This window comes from Hakea prostrata, chromosome 10 (assembly GCF_041222555.1).
Source record: "Hakea prostrata isolate BN-2017 chromosome 10, UWA_Hpros_2, whole genome shotgun sequence".
Taxonomy (NCBI): domain Eukaryota; kingdom Viridiplantae; phylum Streptophyta; class Magnoliopsida; order Proteales; family Proteaceae; genus Hakea; species Hakea prostrata.
This window is the reverse complement of record NC_142609.1, coordinates 48243262-48267352: the sequence shown is the minus strand read 5'-3', so window position 1 is coordinate 48267352 and position 24091 is coordinate 48243262. Positions and strand designations below refer to the sequence as shown.

Here is a 24091-nt window from a genome sequence, read left to right as displayed (position 1 = left end):
ATCCGAGCTCCCATTTAACACCCCTGCTCTAGCATAATTGAGATTTGAAAGGAAGAAATTTAGATTCCTAATGCTATGTCACATGCCATTTTAATTAGGTCAAAAAATTGCTACAGATGTTTTTCTTAACTCCTTCCACTGCTCTGTAAAACCTTCTCAAATTTTTGTAGCACCTTATGATTCACCAGCCCTTAAAACCCACGGAACACAATGGCTTGGATAAGCCCTAATTTTTTTGGATATTTGATTGCTTCAGCCAGTAAGTGTCTATCCAGGCAACAAATCTTTGGATTCTGAGTTCTTACCAAAACCCATCAACTAGGAACGACCTTTTCCTGTTTCACATGAAATTACAGAATCCGGCTAACATGAAATATTTAATATACATGAATCTACAGTACCAATCACAAATCAAGAAAGTTACCTGTGTTATCATACCCACTATCCTTAAATCAACTCCACCCTCAAAATGTGAAGTTCGAAGAATGTTAGGGTTCCAGTTTATGGGAATTCGAATAGCTCAAACTGAGGTCACGAATTTGTTTTAAGAACCCAAATTCCAACCCCAACAATTCAAGGAAACTGATAATAGAGTAGGAATAGATAGTGCATTAGCCTGCATAAATTATTTTGCCTGCATTAGAATTGTAGGCTAATGCATAATCTATTTCATTCTATCAGCAAGTTTTCCAGAATTCTGGAGTTGATATTCCAAGTATATCAATGATTTTTGCACCACAGAGCAAATTCTGAGTTTTGGATTCTCAGGACACAAACCCAGCCAAAAAGAATGTGAAAGGAGGGAGAAATTACAACACCATCAATGTTTCTTGTACCTCTTAAAAGAAAAACTGGACCATTTTTTTCGTCAATATCTTGAGTTTTCAAACCTAAGAGAACAATGCCAAGAAAGGCTTCAAGCACAATGATCAGGCTCCCCTGATGATATCTGGCTCCAACCACCGGACCCAGCTTTCCGCTCCCCTCGCTTTCTCTTGTTTTTCGGGACCTGAAAGTCGGAAACTAAGCAAGACTTCAGAGTAGACTGTTCCTCGGTAGCTAGAGTCTTTTGAGTAGAGTCAGATTCTGGCACATGAACTGGAGAAATCTTGTTTTCTTTCTCTTGCTCTTGCACTAGTTCGTGAGGCTTCTCTAAGGGCTGACACTTGAAACTTTCAAAAGTATGCAACTCTTCCTGAATTGTCTGATTATGTATCAGAACATCATCCACAATCTGAAGGAAAAAGAAAACCCAATATCATAATTATCAAGAACCAGAATAAAATAAAACAAAAAGTCGTTCAGAAACTTCCTAATTTGATCAAGAAACTAAGAAATATGCTTTACAAGTATTTCAGTAGCTCTAGAGTTGATATCTAGAATAGCACAAGATTAAGGATCTGGAGAACAATGGGAGGTCCAAGCATACCCCAACAGCTTATTTTGTTCTCTCAGTAGCCTCAAAAGAAGCGCATAGTTTTACATACTAAACATTTACATACTGTGTGTTTAGCAATCCCTACAAGGCCTGTCTGAGTTGAGACAGTACATGTCAGAAGTAGAAATTTTGTGACCAGGTTCTGAAATTCTTTGAAGTGTGCGACTCAAATGGTGACAGAAAATCAAAACACCCTCCCAGGTCCCAACAATAATTGCTGGGGTAAATCTATGTAGGAAATTGGCCCCTTAGATCTGTTTGTCTGGAAAGCCTTTAGCACTGGGATTGCCCTTTTTATTCACATGGTGACAGAAACATCTGAAGGTCCTTCATGATAGACAGAAGAGTTAGTAATGAGTTAATAACCAGGAGAGAATCCATCCAAATCTCACTAACAGGAAAGCAACTCTGTGTCATGCATGTATCCATAAGAAGGCAGGGATCACATACCAAACCTTGTATCAGTCAGTAACCCAGTTCTGACCTAGGACACCTCTAGGGTGGGTGACATGCATAATTTTTATTTTCCTTTCCCTAATTTCTTTGTTGGACAACTAGAGAGAGTACCAAGCAGCTTTAAAGTAACTTAATAGTTTGAAAGAAGACAGAATATATCATATAAACTAGCAAAGTAGTCTGTTAATGATAAAGTGCTCAAAATAGAAAAGGAAATTACCTCTTCACAAGAATCACCAACCTGTTGCTGATCTAGAGCAATATCAGCAGTTAGTAGTCCCATTGTGCTTTCAATTATGTCAGGAAGAGGAGTAGCCACCTCTCCATAACTCGAAACCGCACTTTCAGGCATAACAAGATCTCCAATCTCATACTCTGAAACATGTGGAGGTGGGCTGTATAATACTCCAACCTGTGTGGTGTCTCCATTGCCTGCGGAGATGGTAGGACTCCCAGCAAAACTTGATGGCACTTCAGATGGCACAAGCAGGTTCAGATTCTCTGCAGAAGAGAACCTCCCTGCATTGCTGCTGATCACCTTGTCAAGCCGGGTCTTCAATTTTTGGACTCTAGATTGCACAACCTCGATCTTCCAAAGAATTTGCTCCAAAGGATTATCACCATCTCCCATGTCAACCGATGACCATTCATAATCAACACCAAACTCACCATTGCTGTTAGCATTTTGATCTGTTACAATAACTGCCCCAAAGAAATAAAAATAAATATAAGCAGTTAAATGTCAACAGTACATAACTGAAGATGCCCTCTCCAACAGAGCAGGAAATTGTAAAAGTGAAAACCTATACTGACTCTAACAAAATAGCTAAACTAAATAATCAATTTCAGTAATAATTTCACTTCGTAACCTTGTACATTCCTGATTTCAGATGATTCCAACTCTCAACACATCACGAACTCTGTCTTTTCAAATCTCATTACAGGCAAATCACGCCCATCACAACTTCAGACCATCACAGCTCTCAAGGCATTGCAAACCCTAGCTTCCCAAATCTCCTTAAGGAGGAACAATACCATCACAACTCCCATTCTAACCATTTCAACAGTCAACACATCACAAACCTAACTTCCAGTCCTCATCAAAAAACATCTATTCCCATTGAAAAACCCACCTCACCTAAAATCTGACATACTCATGGCACAAAGCAGGAATTGCAAACCCTAACTCCCATACATCCTCCTCACTGAAAAGCCAAACACCATGTTCAGATCCAAAGGATAAATCCACCAAAGACAGAAAGTGGGAAAAACCAAGCTCTTACGGTACACTGCCACAGGAAAAGAAAATGACTGCTTTATGGTAATGTTCCAAAAGTTGCACAACTGTGACTTTATCAAGTCATTTGTTTGCCAACTGTACAAGAAATCCACCCACTTGAAATATGATATAAATCATTCCTACAATGTCCAAATATTAAGTCACTGCTTAGAAAAAGATTCAACTGGAAACTTTGTGTAAAAATAAAAGAATTCAGAGGAATAACAGTGTCTTGACAACAGTCTTCCCCTCCATTTGAGGAAACCCAAAACCCAGAATAAGTCAGGATTCTAAAGGCTGAAAGCCAGATATGTATATTTTTAAATGTATGTGCAACTCAAAGAAATATCACAAAAACTGAAAATACAAACATCTTCATAAAAAGAATAAAAGGTTTAAATCCAAGTGAAAATTTGAAATTAAAAGGTAGGACAATGGATGCATCATATATGTATTGCAAGTTCTTTATCATCTTCCTTCTTATATCTTATTCAAGCTTAGAAAGTGCAACATATTTTAACCAGGTATCTCTACGAAGGCACAATCATTAATTCTTACCTTGGTTTCCAAAATCATCATCGAAAGAGATACCATCTATCTCAGGCCTCTTATTTTCTGCACAGTATCACATATGTAAATATAAATCACAAAAACAGGTTGATGAAAAGCAGAGACGAGAATGGACAAGATATTTGTACCATAATAAGAGAACAGGCTATGAGATGTCATATATGATGAAAAATTGACTGTATCTTCAATTCTCTTCCTTTTTCTCCTCTTCATGGCCTTTTTTCTCTGAAACTGTCTAGGAAATGGAAGTGACCTCATACAACAATCTTCTATTGCAAGTTGCCCCGAATCAAATTGCTTCCTTCGACCATATGCAGCAAGCTCTCTATCATACTTTAATGCCTGGGACTGAAATTCCTTGATTCTAAGCTCTAACCATTTGCACCGCCACATAAGAGGTCGAATGTACCTCCTCCAATGAGCTGTCAACTTCTTTTTTCTGAAATATTGAAGCAGCAGAAGATTTGAATAAAAGTATTGCAAAACAATCCAAGCAATAAATTTACTTTTATTCAGAATAGCATCAGAGGTATTGTTGCCTCCAGCCCTCAGCCACAAATGAAGGAAAATAATATCCTGATTACTATCTACAGCTGTTCAACATTTCCTTCCTCTGGTTAAAGGAGTCAAGGATGAAAAGTCAATTTTAAGGTCTTTGTTTTAATAGTTATAAATGCATGGAAAATGGTCAATACATAAAGTGCCATATGGCTAACCCATGGACTACCATTAAGTTATCAATGTTGTTAATATTCACAGTGCTAATGCTTACCACTTTGGGTTGTAAGGGTACATCATACATACCATGGGTGCATATGAGAGCCATGTACTGATGTACGTATTCAGATTATTATTGACTTATATTAATTGTTTATTATCCTCTTGTGTTGAGAAACACAAAATTGGTAGAATGGCTTATTGATCCATGATCTCAAGCCCTTTATTTATAATTAAGTGGAAAGTAGACTATTACAAGGAATAGAGTTTTACATGAATGCAAACTTTAATTTAACTCCTATACAAACTCTAATTGGACTCCTAGTAGAATCCTACACTCTCCCTCAAGTTGATGCATAAATATTAGTCATGCCCAACTTGCCTACAATAGGAAGGAAATCTCTTTCTTTCAAACCCTTAGTGAAAACATCTGCTACTTGGTCTCCAGATCGTACAAAAGGCATGCAGATAAGCCCTTGTTCCAACTTTCCTTTGACAAAAAACCTGTCAATTTCAATGTGCTTAGTTCGATCATGTTGTACCGGATTATTAGCAATACTAGTAGCAGCCTTATTGTCACCATATAACATCATAGGGGTTGGAACTTGGACTCCAATGTCTTGCAGCAAGCCTTTCAACCATAGTAGTTCACAAACTCCACGAACCATAGCTCTATATTCAGCTTCGGTACTAGATAAAGCTACCACATTCTGTTTCTTACTTCTCCAAGTAACTAGATTACCTCCAACAAAGGTACAGTAACCTGAAATTGACTTCCTGTCTGGAGATCCAGCCTAGTCTGCATCAATGTATGCTTCTACTTTTAGATTATCGGTGAGTGACAGAAGTATTCCTTTTCCAGGAGTTCCCTTCAAATACTGTAGTATTCTAGTAACAGCCTTCATATGAGCTAAATATGGATCATGCATGAATTGGCTCACTATCCCTACAACATAAGCGATGTCTGGCCTGGTGTGGGACAAGTAAATAAGCTTCCCTACCAGCCTTTGGTATCTTCCTTTGTCCACTGGTTCTCCCTCTTTTTCTTTAAGTTTAGTTCCAGCTTCAATAGGGGTATCAACTGCTTTACACCCCAACATTCCCACTTCTGATAATAGATCTAGGACATACTTTCTTTGGGATAGGAATATACCTTTCTTTGATCAAGCCACCTCAATCCCTAAGAAATACTGTAACTTCCCTAGATCTTTAATTTCAAACTCTCTGCCAAGAAAGTCTTTCAACTTTTGAATTTCTTCACCATCATTCCCTGTGATGACAATATCATCTACATAAACAATGAGAAGTGTGATGTTAGTACCTGACTTCTTGACAAATAATGTATGATCAGCATTGCTTTGCTTGTACCCAATAGAAGTCATTGCCTTCAGAAGGCGTCCAAACCAGCATCTAGCAAATTGTTTTAGCCCATAAATTGACCTCTTCAACCGACAAACTTTCCTTGTAGTATTATCATCGGAGAAACCATATGGGATTTCCATATAGACCTCTTCTGCTAACTCCCTATGTAAGAAGGCATTTTTTACGTCTAGTTGGTGCAAGTTCCAGTGTTTGTTTACAGCTACAAACAATAGAACTCTGACAGTATTTAGTTTTGCAACAGGGGCAAAGGTCTCCTGATAATCAATCCCATAAGTCTGGGTAAACCCCTTTGCAACTAGTCTAGCTTTCAACTTGTTGATTGATCCATCCATATTTTGTTTAACCACAAATACCCATTTGCGGCCCACTGGTTTTTTTCCTGGAAGAAGTGTAGCCAGCTCCCAAGTGTCATTTTTCTTCATTGTCTGCATTTCCTTTACCATAGCTTCCTTCCATCTCTTATCAGCAGAGGCTTCCTGCCAACTTTTAGGAACAGATACAGATGACAGAGAGGATATAAAAGCACGGTAGGAGTCAGACAAAGAGTTATAAGAAACATATTTAGCTATGGGATGTTGAGTACAAGATCTGACCCCTTTTCTAACAGCAATAAGAAGATCAAAAGAAGATACCTCAATAGAATCTGATTCTGGAGCAGGAGACTGAAGTGGTAACGTATCACCTTTTTCCACCTGGCTTTAGCCGGTTGTATTTCTTCCTCTGATAAGTCTGCACCTCCTTGTTCTGGTCAATCTGGTTTTGAAAGACCTCAACAGTGTCTCACAGAGTGGTCTCCCCCCACAGCGGAGTTCTTCACATGGTTCGAAATCGAAGGGGAGGATTAGAGTCCTCAGGTATACTGGCCGAAGTCTCCCCCTGGTCAGGAAACTCTTCTGGGACTCTTAAGTTGTATTGGTGTGTGATAAGAAGATCTAGAGTCGGAAAGAACACCTCTCCTCTAGGACTCTCCCCCTGGAGAGGTGTATAGTAAGGGCAAAACTCATGAAAAAGTACATCCATGGATACAATGGTTTTCCTAGAGGGAGGATGATAACATTTGTACCCTTTCTGAGTAGCAAAATACCCCAAAAATATGCAGCGTAGGCCGCGGGGAACCAACTTACTCTGGTGGGCTGTGATTCTGGCATAACACACGCATCCAAAAACCTTTGGGGGAATAACAAAAGAAGAGGCTCCCTGAAAAATCTCATTAGGACATTTAAAACCAAGTATCTTACTGGGCATCCTATTCATAAGGTAAGAAGCAGTGAGTATAGCATCACTCCAGTACTGGTCAGGTACATTTATAGCAATCATAATAGAACGGGCTATCTCTAAGAGATGCCGATTCTTCCTTTCGGCCTCCCCATTTTGGGCAGCCGTATCAACGCAACTGGTCTGATGTATTATGCCAGAGTCAAAGAGATATCTTTGAAATTCACCATCAATATACTCTGTGCCATTGTCACTGCGAAGGATCTTCACAGTGGCATTGAACTGAGTTTTAATCATATTATGAAAATCACGAAAACATCGGAAAAATTCATTTTTTTGTTTTAAAAGATAAATCCATGTAGAACGAGAGTGACAATCAATAAAAGTAACAAAGTACCTATGGCCAATGATAGACACACGTCGGCAGGGACCCCACACATCATTATGAATTAACATAAAAGGAATATTTTTTCTATTATGAATTAGAAGGTAAATAAGTAGAACAAGTCTGCTTCGCAAAAATGCAGGCTTCACAAAAAAAATCATCCTCATTACAAGAAGAACCTAAATCAAGAAATATTTTCTTAAGAGTTCCTAAAACGGGGGTTAACCTAGCGACCTAGCCTACGGTGCCACTGATGAAGGTCTAATATTACCGAATTGACCTGATTAGAAGATGTAGTCAGAGCAGAAGTAGATCCTTCAATCGGCTCGAGCAAATAAAGTCCATTGTCTAGTTTACCACGTCCAATCTCCTTCCCCGTGACCAGATCCTGGAAGACACAGTAAGATGGGAAAAATGTCACTTTACAATTCAAGTCATGTGTAAGACTACTGATAAAGAGCAAGTTAGTAGAGAAAGAGGAAACATGTAAAACTTTAGACAAAGAAAAGGATGGAGAATGTTAAATGTTCCCTTTTCCAGCAATGGAAGAATAGGAGCCATCAGCAATTCGATCTTTATCTTTTCCAGAAGTTGGAGAATATTGTAAGAAAAAAGAGGATAAACCTGTCATATGATCTGTGGCTCCTGTATCAATAATCCAAGGAGTAGAAACTGAAGAAACTTGGAAGCTTGTAAGTTTTACCTGAAGTAGCAAGGTAGGAGTTGGTTTGATTAGTAGAGGAAGAGTGTTAGAGGCTATACCAACAGTAGAAGACTGCAAAATACACCGCAGAGCAGCGAACTCCTCCTGTGAAAAACCAACGTCTGCAGAGGGTGTGGTGGGAACTTTCTCAGAAAGATTAGCCTTTGGTTTTCCCTTTCTTTGTGCTCGTTTTTGCTCAAAATCAGCAGGCTTCCCATGCAGTTTCCAACAATTTTCCTTGGTATGATATGGTTTGTAACAATGCTCACACTTGACTATCTCCTTAGATTTAGTGCGAACAAACTGTAAAGCTGAATTCTCCATAATAGGAATATGAAGCATGGCTAATCGACGACTTTCCTCACACTGAACAAGAGCATAAGACTGTTCTAGCGTAGGAAAGGGAGAATGATTTAAGGCTTGCACTCTGATCTGATCGTACTCCACGTTCAAACCGGCCAAGAAGTCATATACTCGAATCTTATCAATGTGCTTTTTATAAGTCACCACATCATCTGGATTAGTGAGGTGATAATCCCCATAATGATCCAACTCTTGCCAAAGAGATCGCAACTCAGCATAATAGTGGGCCACACTCAGTTCCTTTTGGGTAGTCTCATGAAGCTTCTTTCGTAGCTCATAAATCTGTGCATCATTCCCCAACTGTCCATATGTTTCAGCAGTAGCCTTCCAGATTTGGGCAGCAGTATCAAGTAATAGATATCCACAGGCAATATTTGGAATCATGGAATTCAAGAGAAATGACATAATAAAAGAGTCATTCGAGATCCATTTATCCTGTGAAACGCCTGTGGTAGTAGGTTTGATAGTGGTGCCTGTAATGTATCCAACAAGTTCTCTTCCAACAATAGTTAAGTAAGTAGATCAGGACCAAATCAAATAATTTGTCCCATCAAATCTTACCGAAAGAGGATGAAGAGTGGGGTAATGTTCAGGGCCGGTGAGAGCAGTAGTACCCTCGATAGTTGCCATGTTGAAAAAATTGTCTGCAGTTCTTCAGTCTTCACCTTTTGAAAAAAAACTATAACGTCGCAGAATGAAATAGCCAAATCACCTAAAAAAGGTTATAAATACCCCCTCTTTTTTTTCTTTTTTTTTTTTTTTTGGGGGGGGGGGGGGGGCTAATAGAACTAGAGAAAAAATCTAGTCTGTTCTGGTCTACTGGTTTTTGGCTAATAGAACCAGAGACAAAAAAAGGAAAAATATGGTTCTGGTCTAGTCTATATTGACAATGAACCAACAAACTGAACCAAACTAAACACCGAACCAGAAGTTGAACCCAACCAAATAAATCAATAACCAATCAATATCTTCTTCCTCATACCTGAAAAAATCGAAGACGGTAGAGGTTACCTGGTTCGATGGCAGAGGCGAATGGCGGAGGCGATGGTAGAGGTGCAGCGATCGATCGAAATTATTCTGGTGCAGCGATTGATCGAAACTCAGAAGAAGAAGATGGGTCTGCAAAGTTCTTATGCTCTTCTTCTTTCCTTTTTGTTCTGTTCTTGGTTTTTTCTAATCGAACTCAGTGCAGCGGAACTTGAAGAACTGCCCAAAAAAAATGGAACTGCCAGAAAAAAAAGGCGATGGGTTTGAAGAACAGCAATGGGTTTGAAAAAATTAGAAGAAGGAGCTTCAACAGCGAGTGATAGGTTTTTGCTTTTCTTCTCTCTATTTTTCTTTTCTCTTCCCTAATCGAACTTAGGCTCTGATGCCATGTTGAGAAACACGAAATTGGTAGAATGGCTTATTGATCCATGATCTCAAGCCCTTTATTTATAATTAAGTGGAAAGTAGACTATTACAAAGAATAGAGTTTGACATGATTGCAAACTCTAATTTAACTCCTATACAAACTCTAATTGGACTCCTAGTAGAATCCTACATCTTGCTTAGGGAATCTTTACTGTACACTAGATTTTTGCTAATCTCCTTTATTTACTTTCAATTTTATGAACCTGAGTTTCCACCTCATCGTATCCTTTCTATTATAATTTATAGAAGACTGTCATGAGGGGGAGAGACTAAGTATTGCACAACTGCTATCAGTCTTTTTGACCTTTTTCTCTTTCTTCTTCATCGGATTCTCTTTTCTTGTTTCTGGTTATTGTTTGATTCTTGTCACGAGTTGCACCACGATGTAGATAGCTCAAGAAACTATTTCATGAACATTGTAGTTGACATTTTTCCTTGAATAAACACCATGATTATTTTACCAACTTTATAAAACACAAAATATTTGAAGGGAAAATAAGACAAATTTTGTCCTCCACCCACTGCTCCAAGAGAAACACTGTTGTTTATGTGATCATATGTCATCCTCTTATCTTTCCCTTAAATAAGAGGAGACTCTAATCCATGTATTATATTGGCAACCAAATCTAATCTTTTAACTTGAGAAGTTTAGAAGCCCTGCAAGCTCTTACCAAGATTATGTACTGCTGAAACCATATATAGCATATGGCAGCCAATCACCAGCTTGACAGTCTCAGTTTTGTAAGATTATTGTTAATTATATTTCCTATCTAAGATTATTGTTGATTATATTCGAAAAATTCCAATCTAACAACCACCAATAAAATTGAAAACTATTTCAAGCCATCAGACTATAAAAAGGCTTTAGGAATTGCCTAGCCTAAGATGAATATGCTAAGTTAATCATTGGATTAGGAGATTTATTTAAGGACAATTTCTTACATTTAGTAGTTAAAAAAAATAACTACAAAACAAGTAGGTTTGCAAGAAAAATAGGTGTAAACCAAAATCCATCTACTTGTTTGGTAATTTATTTTCTTATCTAGTAGATCTAGGCCATTTTCCCTTTATTTAATAAGCAAAATATGGATCAGACGCCATACCAATGCCAGTGACTTCAAAAATCAAGCAAATTCACTAATATCAACTCTAGATTTATCACTGCAAGTAGCTGTAATGAATTAAACAATTTGTGGAGCTATAACAAGAGAGAGAGAGAGAGAGAGAGAGAGAGAGAGGGTTTGATTTTTTTTTTTTTTTTTTTTTTTTTTGGGGGGGGGGGGAGCAGCAGCAGCTGGATGGGGAAGTTAACACAGATCTACCTTGTTCTGAACGTGCTATCAAATCCATCAAAAACAGATGCATTGTCACCGCAGAATCCTGACTCCACTTCAGCATCACTCAACCTCGAACCGTCCACAGTTTCCGAAATTGTATCAAAAGAACTGGAATATTCAGTTGCATTAGGATCTTCAGATTCAGCCAATCTGAGATCATCAGCATCAATGCATTCAATTATGTCGACCTCCGTATCAAGAGTCTCATCTGCTCCAGTAACATGATGATCCAGCAAAATTTCCATGTCAAATGTAGTGTCCTCATAATTGCTCATACACTTCAAACCCTTTTCATCATTGACTGCTGAGGAACTGTTCTCTTTGTCAGAAGCAACTTTGGCAGTGGTTTCCAGATCTATCTCCGGGTCTAAATCAGTTAAGACTTGGGCAGGGGGCATACTGAAATCACCCAAACTTAACTGATTCTCCTAACAAGATTGAAGGCACTTGCCCATGGAACGTCAGATGCTGGACTCCATAACCTCTTCATTATGAAAAAATCCAATCCATTTATGTCTGAAATACAACCACCACCACAACAAATAACTTGAGTTCAATGATGTGTTCAAAATCAAATACATACATACTACATACATACATACACACACACACCCACACCCACACACACACACATATATATATATGAGCCATCCACTTTCTTAGTTTCCCTATGTAAACCATATGCCCCCCTAAGGAGTTGGGAAGGCGCTTGTAGAGTACCAAATAGCCAAGATCCCATGCCAATATGGATTGGCATTTAATAAAGTAAAGACTGAAAAAATTGTTATGCTACTAATCCAATGGTCGGAATGGCCAAATCATCTGTCTACGTGATAGAATAATTGTCTTGTGAGGTTTAGTAGATACAAAACCTTTTACATTACTACTGAGCTTAAAATAAATACTTTATCTGGTCAAAGAAAAGTTACATTCATCTAGCAGGGAATTTTAAACTTCAAATTTGAACTCTCAGCACAAATGTTTTATTCAGAGAACAAAACAGATGTGCAATTATAGCAGGCTACGCAAACAGAATTACGAAAGCTACATGACAAGGAAAAACAGCTCTTAAAAACCCCTACAGCAAAGCCTGGAAATGCGCATCGACAAAAAGCATACCTCTGAAGACTGCCAAGATCAAAAACCAATAAGATTTCTCACAAGATGTTGCCAGAAAAGACTTTCAAACCAAACTGCTCGAAATAATAAGATTTTCCATAAACAGCACCCCAACCCCATTACACGTTGCATAACATTTCTAAATGGATCAAGGAGTTAAAACTCAAGCCAACGTGATAGTCGGATCCCATGGGCAATGAAAAGAGAGAAATGGAAGTTGCAAAAACGCCTGCTTGTCTTTGCCACACTAAAAATATGTCCAACTCGTTTCACTCACCTATGTTGCTGTGTGCAGGGGTACATAACTCATCATTAGACAGCACGGGATGGAGTGTGGGACTTCTTTGGGAGGGACATGCACAGTATATCAGCTCCAGAGGATTAGGGAATGCAGATATCCATGAGGCACTCTTGTTCGGGCTTCGTGCTGGGATAGATCAAGACTGACTTTCAAATATCCATCTCACAGAGATTGGGTGCAATCAGGAAGATGTGTTTGAACTAATCATGCATCCGAAAAAGGAGAAGTGGCCACTAAACTTTGTCCCGTTTTTGGTTGATTTAATGCTATGGACTAAGGACATAAAAATTGGAATGTTTAGCTCACCCGCGCTCCTAGGCTGGTTTACTCAACTAGCTACTAAATCCTCCGCAGGAGAAACTATCAGCTGGAACAAATTGGAATCTGATAACTTATGTACTTGCCTTTCTAAGCAAAAGAAAAACCCAAACTGCTCATGATAATCCCCACTAATTGACAACCTAACTAAAACTAAAGCAACCAAAACACCAACCCGAAATACAACTGATTAATACTAAACTCTCAAAAAATCTACACCAAGTTTGAAGGGAAGGATAGAAAGCTAAATGCTTCGAACCACTAAAGGAAACAATAGCTAACAGCTAATAAAAACTATATCAGTAAGATGTCAAATACAATCAACCATTAAGACAAAGGCTAGTTCAATTGAGTATAAACTACTAGCATTTGATTCCACACAAGGAAACGATAGCAACCGATTCACCAAACTATTCACCTTTCATGGATGTCTGCAGAAGAAAATATGAAAAGTCATAGATAAAAACTAATAGCAACCATAAGTATCTAAGATGAGAATAACAGGTTTTACAATTGATTTGGATTCACAGCTATTATTTTTTGGAATAAGGCTAGCTGAGTTGGGCGTAAGCAACTAGGCTATGTTTGGTGACATTCTCCATCAAGACTGCTTTTGCCCAGAAACATCTTCTGTTGTTCTTGTTATGGGACACTGTTCTTTGTATTTAATTGACAATTTGGCAAATCCACTATTCTTAAGTATGGCATTTGGTAAATCCTTCTCGTACAAATGTCATTAGTCACAATAATTACATTGTTAAAACAAACACCATGAAATAACAAATCCAAATAGAAATAAAAACGCAAACAGACAGGGTTTAACGTGGTTCACACACCAATGCGATATGCTACGTCCTCGGACGAAGAATAAAAGTTTTTCACTATGTCAAAGAAGAACCAATCGCCAAGAATAGCATTACAAGAACTCTCATCCAAAACCCTAATAAAAAATCTCAAATCGCTCAATAATATGGTAGGCGAACATAAGATACATAGACTCCAATCTGGTTAACGGGTCGACCATATTGTGGGGGCTCCGCCCCTGCATCCCCTCCACAAACCAAGATCAATGGTGGGCTCCAGAGGCCTCCGCTTCCACCACAAATCTCCACAAATTGGCCATTTGAATCGCCCACCAAAATATGTCAGTGTAGGTCCATCTTCCAAATCGGGTACAAGAATTCATGTCAAAACATAACATACATTTCCTTCATTACTCTACCAAATAATACTTGTACAAAAGTTAATTACCCCCTTAACCAACCTTTACATTAACTACAAATAAAAAAATCAACAACATTCCAGCATCCAAAAATAATTATATAAATACATCAATTCTAATTTTCAAGGTGAAATTATAACTTGACCTATACATGAATCAAATCTTCATTTTTCAAGTCTAATTTATCAACAGCTTCAAGAGTCTGAAAGAGTAATACTAGGAGGTGAGAAAATTCAGTTCCTGCCAAATTTAATCCATAATCAACCTGAATCTGCCTGAACCAGCAATGGGCATTATTACTTGATTTCCATAAATGCCCAACGAATACATCCACCAAATTAAAGATTAACCTCCTTAAAAATCATGGCAACTTGAATGATCTGAGTACAAATTTGTAGTCTCAGTGGTGAATCACAGAACACATTCTACTGGATAGCAATCTATTGTGAACGTTCATATATGCTTCCCAAATACTGCAACCTTTTCTGCCTTCATTACATTAACTGAAACTAACAGAACACATTAGCAATAATAGAACGGGCCAAATTCCTTCTAACTCCACCCAGGATCTTATTTTCATGAAAACTCTCCCACACAGGTGAATAGGAGGAAGACAACAAACCCTAGAACAGAAAACTATACGCTTCCTAAAGAAACCCCATAATTTATTTTTCCAAGACAACAAACCCTAGAACAGAAAACTATACCTTCCTAAAGAAACCCCAGAATTTATTTCAAGGAAAACTCACAAGACACAAAGATCCCAATCATTAAATGGGCTAGAACATAACAAAGCATTAGACTCTAGCAGCAACCACATCCTCTCCTTTTCCATTTTTGAAACTCAAATTCATCTCTACCAAAAATAGAGATTATCTAATTGTCATCATCGGCAGAAACTGACTTTGAGGGACCAGTATCAGTCTTCTTCGGTAAGAAGAACTCGTCAATGTTAGGCATCACACCGCTGTTGGGTATGGTAACAGCACGAAGCAACTCTCTCAGTTCCTCATCGTTGCTGACTGCCAGTTGTATATGCCTCGGGACAATCCTCGTTTTGTTGTTATCCCGAGCTGCGTTTCCTGCCAACTCCAATACCTGCATATAAAGAACAAATTACACTCTAACCATAGACAGGAGAGAAACCCTAACAGATAAATGGGGGAAATATGAAACCCACCTCTGCTGCAAGGTATTCAAGAACTGCAGCGAGATAAACAGGTGCACCAGCACCAACTCTTTCAGCATAGTTGCCCACTTTCAAAAACCGAGAAATTCTACCAACAGGGAATTGAAGTCCAGCCTTTCTGCTTTGAGATGTCTTCTCTACTCCAGAGCGCTGCGACTTCCCCCTTCCACTCATTTTGAAAATCAAACAAGGAAATTTTGGAGATCTCTATAAAGAAACAAGGGTTATTCAAATAAGATACAAAAAGGAAACAAGCATTTGGATAAACGGTAGGGAGAGGAAGGAAGGCCTTTTTTTTGTGACCTTGGCTTGCCTGCAGAGAGAGAATTTAAGTGGGTGTAACTTGATGGAGTTACAAGAGCCAATCGCCTCTTTGTCCGTCCTCGCAAGGCTTCAACCAAATTCAGAGGGTCTTTTTCCTTTCTTGAAGATTTGAGAAAATCTGACTTGCTTAATGCATCTTAGGCCCCACTTTTATATATGCAAAGAACATTCTAGAACCGACACAAGACAAGGCTACCCCTACAACGCAATAGAGAACATTCTAGAATGGATATAAGACCAAATTACCCCTAATGACACAATGGAGAACATTCTAGAATGGACACAAGACCAAACTACCCATATGACACAACAAAGAACTACCCAAAATGAATACAACATCAAATAACCCCAAAAGCACAATAAGATGATTCCACCCTAATACCCATTTACATCACTCCCCTCAAGTTGGTGCATAGATATCACCCAAGCCCAACTTGGAAACAACAAAATGAAAATTCCCACAACTAAGCCCTTTGTTAAAAACATCAGCCAACTAATCAGGAGAATGAACAAAGGAAAACAAATGAGACCAAACTCAGAGTTCTCCCTAATAAATGATATTCAAGCTCCATGTGTTTGATCCTACAATGCTATACGGAATTTATGAGCACCATTGATGGTGAATTTGCCACCACAGTAGACCACCATAGGAGTAACAGACAGCTAAATCAAGTAGAAACTAGAAAGTCCATAGAGCCATAAGAGTACACAAATGCCATGACTTATAGCAGGGAACTCTACTTCAATAATAGGATTAGCCACAATAGACAGCATCATACACCTCCAAGTAACTAGATTACCTCATAAAATTTTGTAACGTGTGGTAGACCAACCATCATCAAGAGAGAGCTAGCCCCATCAACATCAGTAGAAGCCGCAAACTAAGACTGTGATGAGGAGAGTGAAGAATTACATGGTGTGGAGTAGAATTTCAACAACAACAAGCCTTGTCCCAACTAAATGAGGTTGAATGCTTGAATCCTAGCCTTCCAATCAGCTTTTTTTGAGGACATACTAGATATAAGACCTAAGTTATGCATATCCTTTCTCACCACTTCTCCTAAGTCCTAAGGTTACTCTCAGGGAAAGAAAGTTTGCGAAACGAGATACCAATATGCGGTTTCCCCGATTTTGTCGGCGCGGCGATAAATCAATGGCACAACCCAACTCTCTCCCGCTTGCTCGGAGTCGCTCGGGCATCCACCACCATCGCCGCCGCCTCCGCCTCCTCCGCCTCCTCCCCTCCCCGCCGGTTTTCATCTATTCTCGTCGACCTAGCAAGAGCAAGAGTCCTCTCATCCTCACCTTCGCCTAAATCCATCCCCCCTCCGCCGCCTCCAACCCCCCGCGCCGCCTCCGGTCCGCGCGGCCCTCGCCCCCGGCCCCCGACTTCCCGCGGGGGCTCGCGCGGGGCGCCTCCTTGTGGCGGCCTTTGTTGTCGGGGGGCCCGGCCGGAGGCGCTCCTTGATTCCATGCCCCCCTCCGCCGCCCCCCTTTCGGGCCGGGTGTCGCGTCGTGGGGTTTCGTTAGGTTCGGCTCTCGGCCTCGCGGCTCTCCGCCGTTCCCGCGGGGCGAGGCCCGTCTTTCCATCTCTCGCCGCCCCCCCTGGCGGGCGCGGCGGCGCGCGCCGTCCCTGCGCCGCGGCCGCCGGTCGTTCCTGGTTCTCTTTTTTTTTTTGGATGAATAAATAATTTAAATTACTAAAAGCCAAAAGGAGCACATACAAAGGGGAGCGCCAGGGGGGTCCCAATCAAGTAGGGGACAGGAAAGAAGCTGAGAGACTCCAAAAACTAACAATCAACCTATTTCTTGGAGAGTCAGCAACAGGGGGATGGGGAAGAGAACAGAGTCTCGAAGAAACATCAAAATAGATGGCGTTCCAAATCTTATCTCAAGATCGAGATTTGGAAGTCCATCTTCGCATGTTACGCTCCCACCAAAAATGGTGAATAGTGGCGGCAAAGACAAGCTTACCCACAAGTTCACAGATACTCAGATAGTGGTACCGACAAATTTTTTCAAGATCCAGTTCCAATCTCGAGCAAATCCCAAAGAACGACGCGATCTGGGCCAAATGGAGGCAAGGGCTAGGGACCAAACAGAGCGAAAAATAGGGCAACAGAAAAAGAGATGGTCAATGTCCTCTGAACTATTCCAACAATTGGTACAATTTGGGTTGGCGGGGATGTGGCGGCTAATGAGAAAAGCTTGGGTAGGGAGGGCAAGGTTAAGGGCTCTCCAAAAAGTAAGGGCATGGCAAGGGATATGGCCTTTAAACCAAACAAAGGGGGACCAAGGTATAGGGGGGGAGTGAGTTCTCAGGAGGTTCCAGGCCGAGGCAGGAGAAAAAGGGGTGGGGTGGGGGTGGAGCCAAGTAATGCGGTAATCGGAGTGGGGGAAGGGGGGGGATGGAGTTCCAAACCTATGTGACACATGGGTGGGGGGAGGGGGACCAAGAGCCAAAGGAAATGAAAGTGGAAAGGGGGGTAGATTTTGGGATACAGATGTTGTAAACGGTTCTGGGGCCAAGGAGAGTGTACAAGATACCCATCGAATGCCAAGGGTCAAGCCAAAAGGAAGTGGAGACACTAGTAGAGACTTGGACAGAAATGGCTGAGAGAGCACAACCACAAAGAAGCAAGAGCTTTCTCCATATCCGGGAGGGGTTGGAGGGGAGCGAGACAGTCCAAATCGAGTCATTCTTGAGGAGATGGGAATAGACTCAGGAAACCCAAATGGAATCATGTTTGGAAGCAATCTTCCAAATGAGCTTCATGAGACAAGCCATATTCATATCACAAATACGACAAATTCCAAGACCTCCTTTAGATTTGGGACGGCAAATGGACTTCCAGCTAATAGGATGAAGGAAGCGGGGAGATTCATGGCCTTTCCAAAGGAAAGCACCGAAGATGGATTCCAGGGAGTGAATAATTGATTTAGGAAGGGTAAAGATACCACACCAGTAGAGATAGAAGGATTGGAGGACAGAACGGATGAGCACCACTCTCCCAACACAGGGACATTTAAAGGCATCCAGTGAATGTGGTCATCCACCTTAATCGACTTTCTTGTGTCTCATATTATCGGAGATACTACTAGATCATCTATAATCTGATCACTCCTTACCTAATCCTTCCTTTTTTTTCCAATCATACATCTTAGCATCCTCAATTCTGCTACACTGAGTTTATCCATATGTTGCTTCTTAACTACCTAACACTCTACACCATACAACATAGCCAATCATGTGATAGTCCTTATAGAAATTTTCTTTCAGCTTTAAAGGAATACATCAATCACAAAGACCCCAATACATCGATCACAAAGACCCCAAACACACCTCTCCACTTCATCCACCCTATTTTAATTCTTTGTGAAACATCATCTTTTACATCACCTTTTGATATTTATGATTGAACCAAGGTACCTAAAATACCCGCTTTGTGGAATCTCCTTCTCATCATCCGCTTGATCATCACTAAAGTTATACACTAGATATTTCGTCTTCATTCTACTTAGTTTAAAGCCTTTTGAGTACTTTCCAAATTAACACTCTAGAGACTCTACCATAAGCTTTTTCTAGGTCAATCATATGAAGATCTTTTTTACACCCTCTATACCTTTCCATAAGTTTTCAAATAAGGTAAATAGCTTCCATTGTAGATCTTCTCGAGATAAAACCAAGAACAATGGTTTATTGTCTCAAATGGGTTTCAATTAACCTCTCCCATAACTTCGTAGTATGACCCAGTTTTATGCCTCTATAATTATTATAGCTCCAAATATCTATTTTAATTTTGTAAATTGGGACCATAATGCTTCTCCTCCATTCATATAGCATTTTCCTTGAGCTCATAATCTTATTAAACAATTTGGTCAGCCAAGCTAGCTTATAGGTTCCTAAGCTTTTCCACACTTCTATTGGGATTTCATAGGACCTAGTGTCTACCTACTTTCATCCTCGTTAAAACTTCTTTTACTTGGACATCATAAAACTCCATAAATGTGTTCAAAAATCGGTGTCAATGCCAATGATGTAATAGCCCGAGTCACGAAAACCCCAAGTATGTTTGTTCAGTAGGCTAGAGAAATAAATTTCCCATCTCTTCTTGATGTCCTCAACTCCTCATCATGTACTAGTACTTTACCATCTTCACTTTTAATACATCTAACATAGTCTAGATCTCTACCTATGGTAGCTATCTTATAACTAGATTCCCCCCCCCCTTCTTTCTTGCGTAGCTTATTATATAAATCTTCATACTTCTTCTTCCTTGTTTATCCAACAATTTTCTTAGCTTCATTTCTAGCCAACTTATACCTTTGTAGGTCCTCTACATCCTTAGTCCGTCATGTCTTAAACCTACATTTCTTATTCTTAATGTCAACTTGAACCCCACCATCCCACCCCCAAGTATATCTATAAGAACAATACTTTCATTTTGATTCACCTAAGACATCTTTAGCCACCTTTCTAGTACACGTGGCCATCTCTTTCTATATCATATCAATGTCCCCCTCAAATTCCCACTTTCCTTATTTAACTAATTCATTAGTGAAAGATTTCAAGCCATCTCCTTCTAAGTTCCACCATGTTATCCTAGCCACCTAGGACTGTCAACCTCACACTTCTTATAAGTTTGTGGAGTGAGGCATACATCCAAGACCACTAGTCTATGTTGTTTGCTTAAATCTTCCCCTGGTACACCTTGAAATCCTTGCACAACAATCCATCCGACCTTCTAGTTGGGAAGAAATCTATGTGCTTCTATGAGGTCCACTTTTGAAGGTAATTAAATGCTCCTCACTCTTTTTGAAGTGTGGAATAAACTTTTAAGTGTCACAAAATATGGTAACCTACCATCACATGTGAGGGATGCAAATCATGCATAAACTGGCTAACAAGGCTAACTACATAGACAATGTCCAAACAGATATTGACAAGGTAAATCAACAGCCTGCAAAATGCTGATATCTTCCTCATCCATAAGTTCACCTTCTTTGGTTGAAGATAAATTTTGCATAAATAAGACTGCCAACTGGTTTACAGCCCCAAAAACCTGTCTGGGATAGATGATCAAGAGTATATATCCTGGGAGACAAGAAGATGTCACAAGTAGACCTTGCCAATTGCCACCTCAATGCCAAGGAAATAACCAAGATCATTGATTTGAAATTCAAACTTGACAAACTATTATGGTGACTAATCTCATCAAAATCATCACTAGTGGCAAACAAAGAATGGCGAACCTAGTGCTGAAGGATTCTGCGCAAGCAAAGTCCAAGGGGTAATTCTCCTAAGCAGGCTTACCCCAACAATGTTTGTTGAGAGGCAGTTTCAATATCTTGATCTCAGGCTACAAGCCTACAACTGTAGTTCACCAACCATTACGACAAGGTCCACCCCTCAGTGAAAACAATATCATCAACAAAAGAACAAAAAATAATAAAATAAAAACAATTTCACTAGTGAAACGTTTGATGAACCATGTATGGTCAGCATTGCTTTGGGTGTAACCAAAAGGCACCATAGCCTCATTAGATCTCCCAACCCACGTTGGTGGTGATTGCTTCAATCCATACAAGGTCACTTAATTTACATACCTTTTCCTAAGTCTTAAGATAATTCAAGCCTGGGGAGACATCCATATATCTTTCACTTCTCTATTAAGAAAGGATATATTACATCTAACTCTTGCAGGTCCTATCCCATACTCACAGCTATGGATAGAAGATGAAGGCTAGGATTTAACTTTGCCACTAAAGCAAACATCTCCTAATAATCTATATATGTTTGTGTAGAACCCCTAGTAACAAGTCCGGCCTTATATCTGGCAAATATACCATCTTTTTTTCATGGCACTAAAACTTTTAATGAGGAAGATTCAGAAGATCCCACTTATCACTTTTAATGGAGGACAGAAAAGGAGAAGACACTAGGGGAAAACCAAGAAGACCCAAAGTTGCAATGGTAGAGGGGGATATCACACAGGAGGGGAAGGGGGGGGGAAGAGAGCACATATTTCCACATTGGCTAAGACAAATATGGAATCCTACTGAAAATATAATTCGATATTTCAGAGGAGATTTGGTCATACCAACCATATGCTATTCTACCTAAAAAATAGAAATATATTGTTTCAATCCATAATAGGATATAAGTCAATCAAGCATGAAAAACCATCAACGTATTTTCTCACAAATAGCCCAAAAGTCACGTGTCAACAGGAGGCATAACGGATATCAATAAACTTTGTCATAAAGAAAACCAAAACTACCTAGACTTGTTATAATATTCATGGTACACTAGCATATATATACTCTAATTTTGCAAAGAATATCTTATAAATACACAAAATTTTAGAAAATATACATATTTTGCTAAACTTTGTTATGTTGTATTATTAATGAACTATCGCCAAAATGACCATTGGAGAGGTGTAAATAATGGCATGAATTGGTGCCAAGGTATAACTTCAGATAGAGCCTATTGGAGGGAAAGGATCCATGTTGCTGACGCTAAGTAGCTGAGATTTCCCTAATTTCCAGGCCCTTCCCCATTCTCTAACTTTTCATTACACGTTTCCTTTCCTCAATTTTCTCACCTCATTGCTGCATTTTTATTTTTTACTGCTCTTAGCTGCATTTCCATTTGGGTGGTTCTCAATTTTCCCTACCTGCTTTGAAAGGATCCACAAAGCTGACCCCATTAATTTAGATTAAGCTTGAATCGTTGTAACCTGACAATTGTAGCTACAAATGTATAATCTAGTATGAACTGAAAATTATTCCTTTTAACATAGTGCAATAGTGAAGAACAATACAGCGATGACCCCAATTACTAAGGCCAGGTGGGACCCAAAACACCTAACCCTATTGGAACATGTAGCAGTTAAACTTTTTCCTTAAACTTCTAATAATCAGAGTCCCAATCATTTTCCCAACCATAGGCATCTAATGACATCTAAACAGTTCATTCATACCTATACTTATAAGTCACTAAACATCAGCCACCTGAAATCACAAAATCAGCTGAACTGAACATAAACTCTCAATCTCGACCTAAATCACTACATCATTGGCTTTATCCTGTAACTGTTATTTGCACATGGATTAAAGGGATGAGCTACACTAGCCTAGTGAATGAACATAACATACTATTATGTACACTTTTGAACCCATCAATGAGAAGAATTATCCATGGCATACTCAAAATATACCAAACAATCACATACACAGTTCCATAACGTGGTATCATATATCATTGCACTTGGCGATTCATATAACATTCATTCAAATATGTCCATGCGGCCAAAACATGAATACAAGTTGGCTCAATTGAACATCACTCATATGAAGTACACAGCAGATGTATTTTCACTATCATAAGGTATGGGGCAGTATGCATCACAATGTCAGCATCCTAAATGCAGTTAATCATGTAATAAAACAAAGATACACACAAGCATGTCAAGTCTACTCACCTGGTACAGTATTTAGAACATAGTCTTCTAGCTAGATATGGTTCCTGTCTTGTGTTCCAAGTTCCAACACCTAGAGCCATTAATCGACGTGTCAATGTATTAGTCTCAGACTTAAGATAATGTATGTACCACAGGGCATTACTTCTTTAAGCAGGGTATTTTAAAACCAAAAGAAAATAGAACAAGATGCAATTACAGTCTGGATCCATGGTCAATCAATGTACATAATATTCTGTACAAGGGGCTAGTGTTTGACAATATCAGCCCCCTGGCCAAAATTATCAACCTGTTAAATTTAGGGGTTTCAACTTCTGGTCCAGTCTTGCTTCATTCTTATCCTCCACAGATCCTGGGGATCAAACTAGGTTAGTGAGCCCATGTGTAGCCTTAGGTCCATATGGTTTTCTTATATTGTCCATTGAGAGGCTCGTTCAACAATTTGGCCTCCTAGCCAAAGATAGAGTTTTAGCCTTTGATTTTGGATCTTTTTGTTTCTAGCCCGTCATAGGCCCATTCTTCACCCTTCCTAGGACCTGAGAATCATTTTGGATTAGTTTTAGGTTTAGGGTTCTTCCAACTATGCAACAGGAGGATTAATCTATGTTCAATTTTCATAGCCAAACAAGGACAAACTATTGAGATCATTGTTAAGGCTTAATATAGTATACTTAAGCCCATGAATACTGAACTAAGAAGAAATCTTGTCAGCTATTCAAAGTAGGATTAACCTTACGTAACTTTGAAGGCTTATATGCCCTTAACGCCACTTTTCAATTATACAATTTAGAATGGTGTGCATATCGACCTTAAGTAGCTTTGTTTCCATCTACATAACACAATAATCACGAAATCAACAACGGTCCATCGAGGTA

General features: G+C 39.4%; 2 protein-coding genes across 3 annotated transcripts in view; both read right to left on the bottom strand.

Moving 5' to 3' along the window:
- Nucleotides 1-58: 58 nt before the first annotated feature.
- The window catches only part of LOC149003608 (elongation factor), a 28038-nt gene continuing 4005 nt past the window's right edge, over nucleotides 59-24091 (bottom strand). Inside the window, exons 2-7 of one of the 2 annotated variants that reach the window (XM_089138332.1) lie at nucleotides 23220-23289; nucleotides 11245-11775; nucleotides 3872-4182; nucleotides 3732-3788; nucleotides 2115-2596; nucleotides 59-1234 (exon numbers count right to left, since the gene is read on the bottom strand). In XM_089138332.1, the coding sequence (XP_088994458.1) occupies nucleotides 917-1234; nucleotides 2115-2596; nucleotides 3732-3788; nucleotides 3872-4182; nucleotides 11245-11657 (1581 nt within the window). In that variant the 5' untranslated portion in view covers nucleotides 11658-11775; nucleotides 23220-23289 and the 3' untranslated portion in view covers nucleotides 59-916. The remainder of the gene's footprint in view (nucleotides 1235-2114; nucleotides 2597-3731; nucleotides 3789-3871; nucleotides 4183-11244; nucleotides 11776-23219; nucleotides 23290-24091) is intronic. The other variant, XM_089138333.1, reaches the window with a different exon arrangement.
- On the bottom strand, nucleotides 11782-16806 carry LOC149003609 (protein H2A.7-like). The gene is made up of 2 exons (XM_089138334.1): nucleotides 15400-16806; nucleotides 11782-15317 (listed from the first exon to the last, which is right to left on the bottom strand). The coding sequence occupies exons 1-2, from the start codon at nucleotides 15580-15582 to the stop codon at nucleotides 15096-15098; spliced, it is 405 nt and encodes a 134-aa protein (XP_088994460.1). The 5' UTR covers nucleotides 15583-16806; the 3' UTR covers nucleotides 11782-15095.

Bases quoted from the DNA above. Each gene is read 5' to 3' on its own strand.
- LOC149003609 (XM_089138334.1), bottom strand. From the start codon at position 15,582: ATGAGTGGAAGGGGGAAGTCGCAGCGCTCTGGAGTAGAGAAGACATCT. The intron at 15,318-15,399 runs GTGGGTTTCATA...CTTTATATGCAG, and splicing joins TTGAATACCTTGCAGCAGAG to GTATTGGAGTTGGCAGGAAA.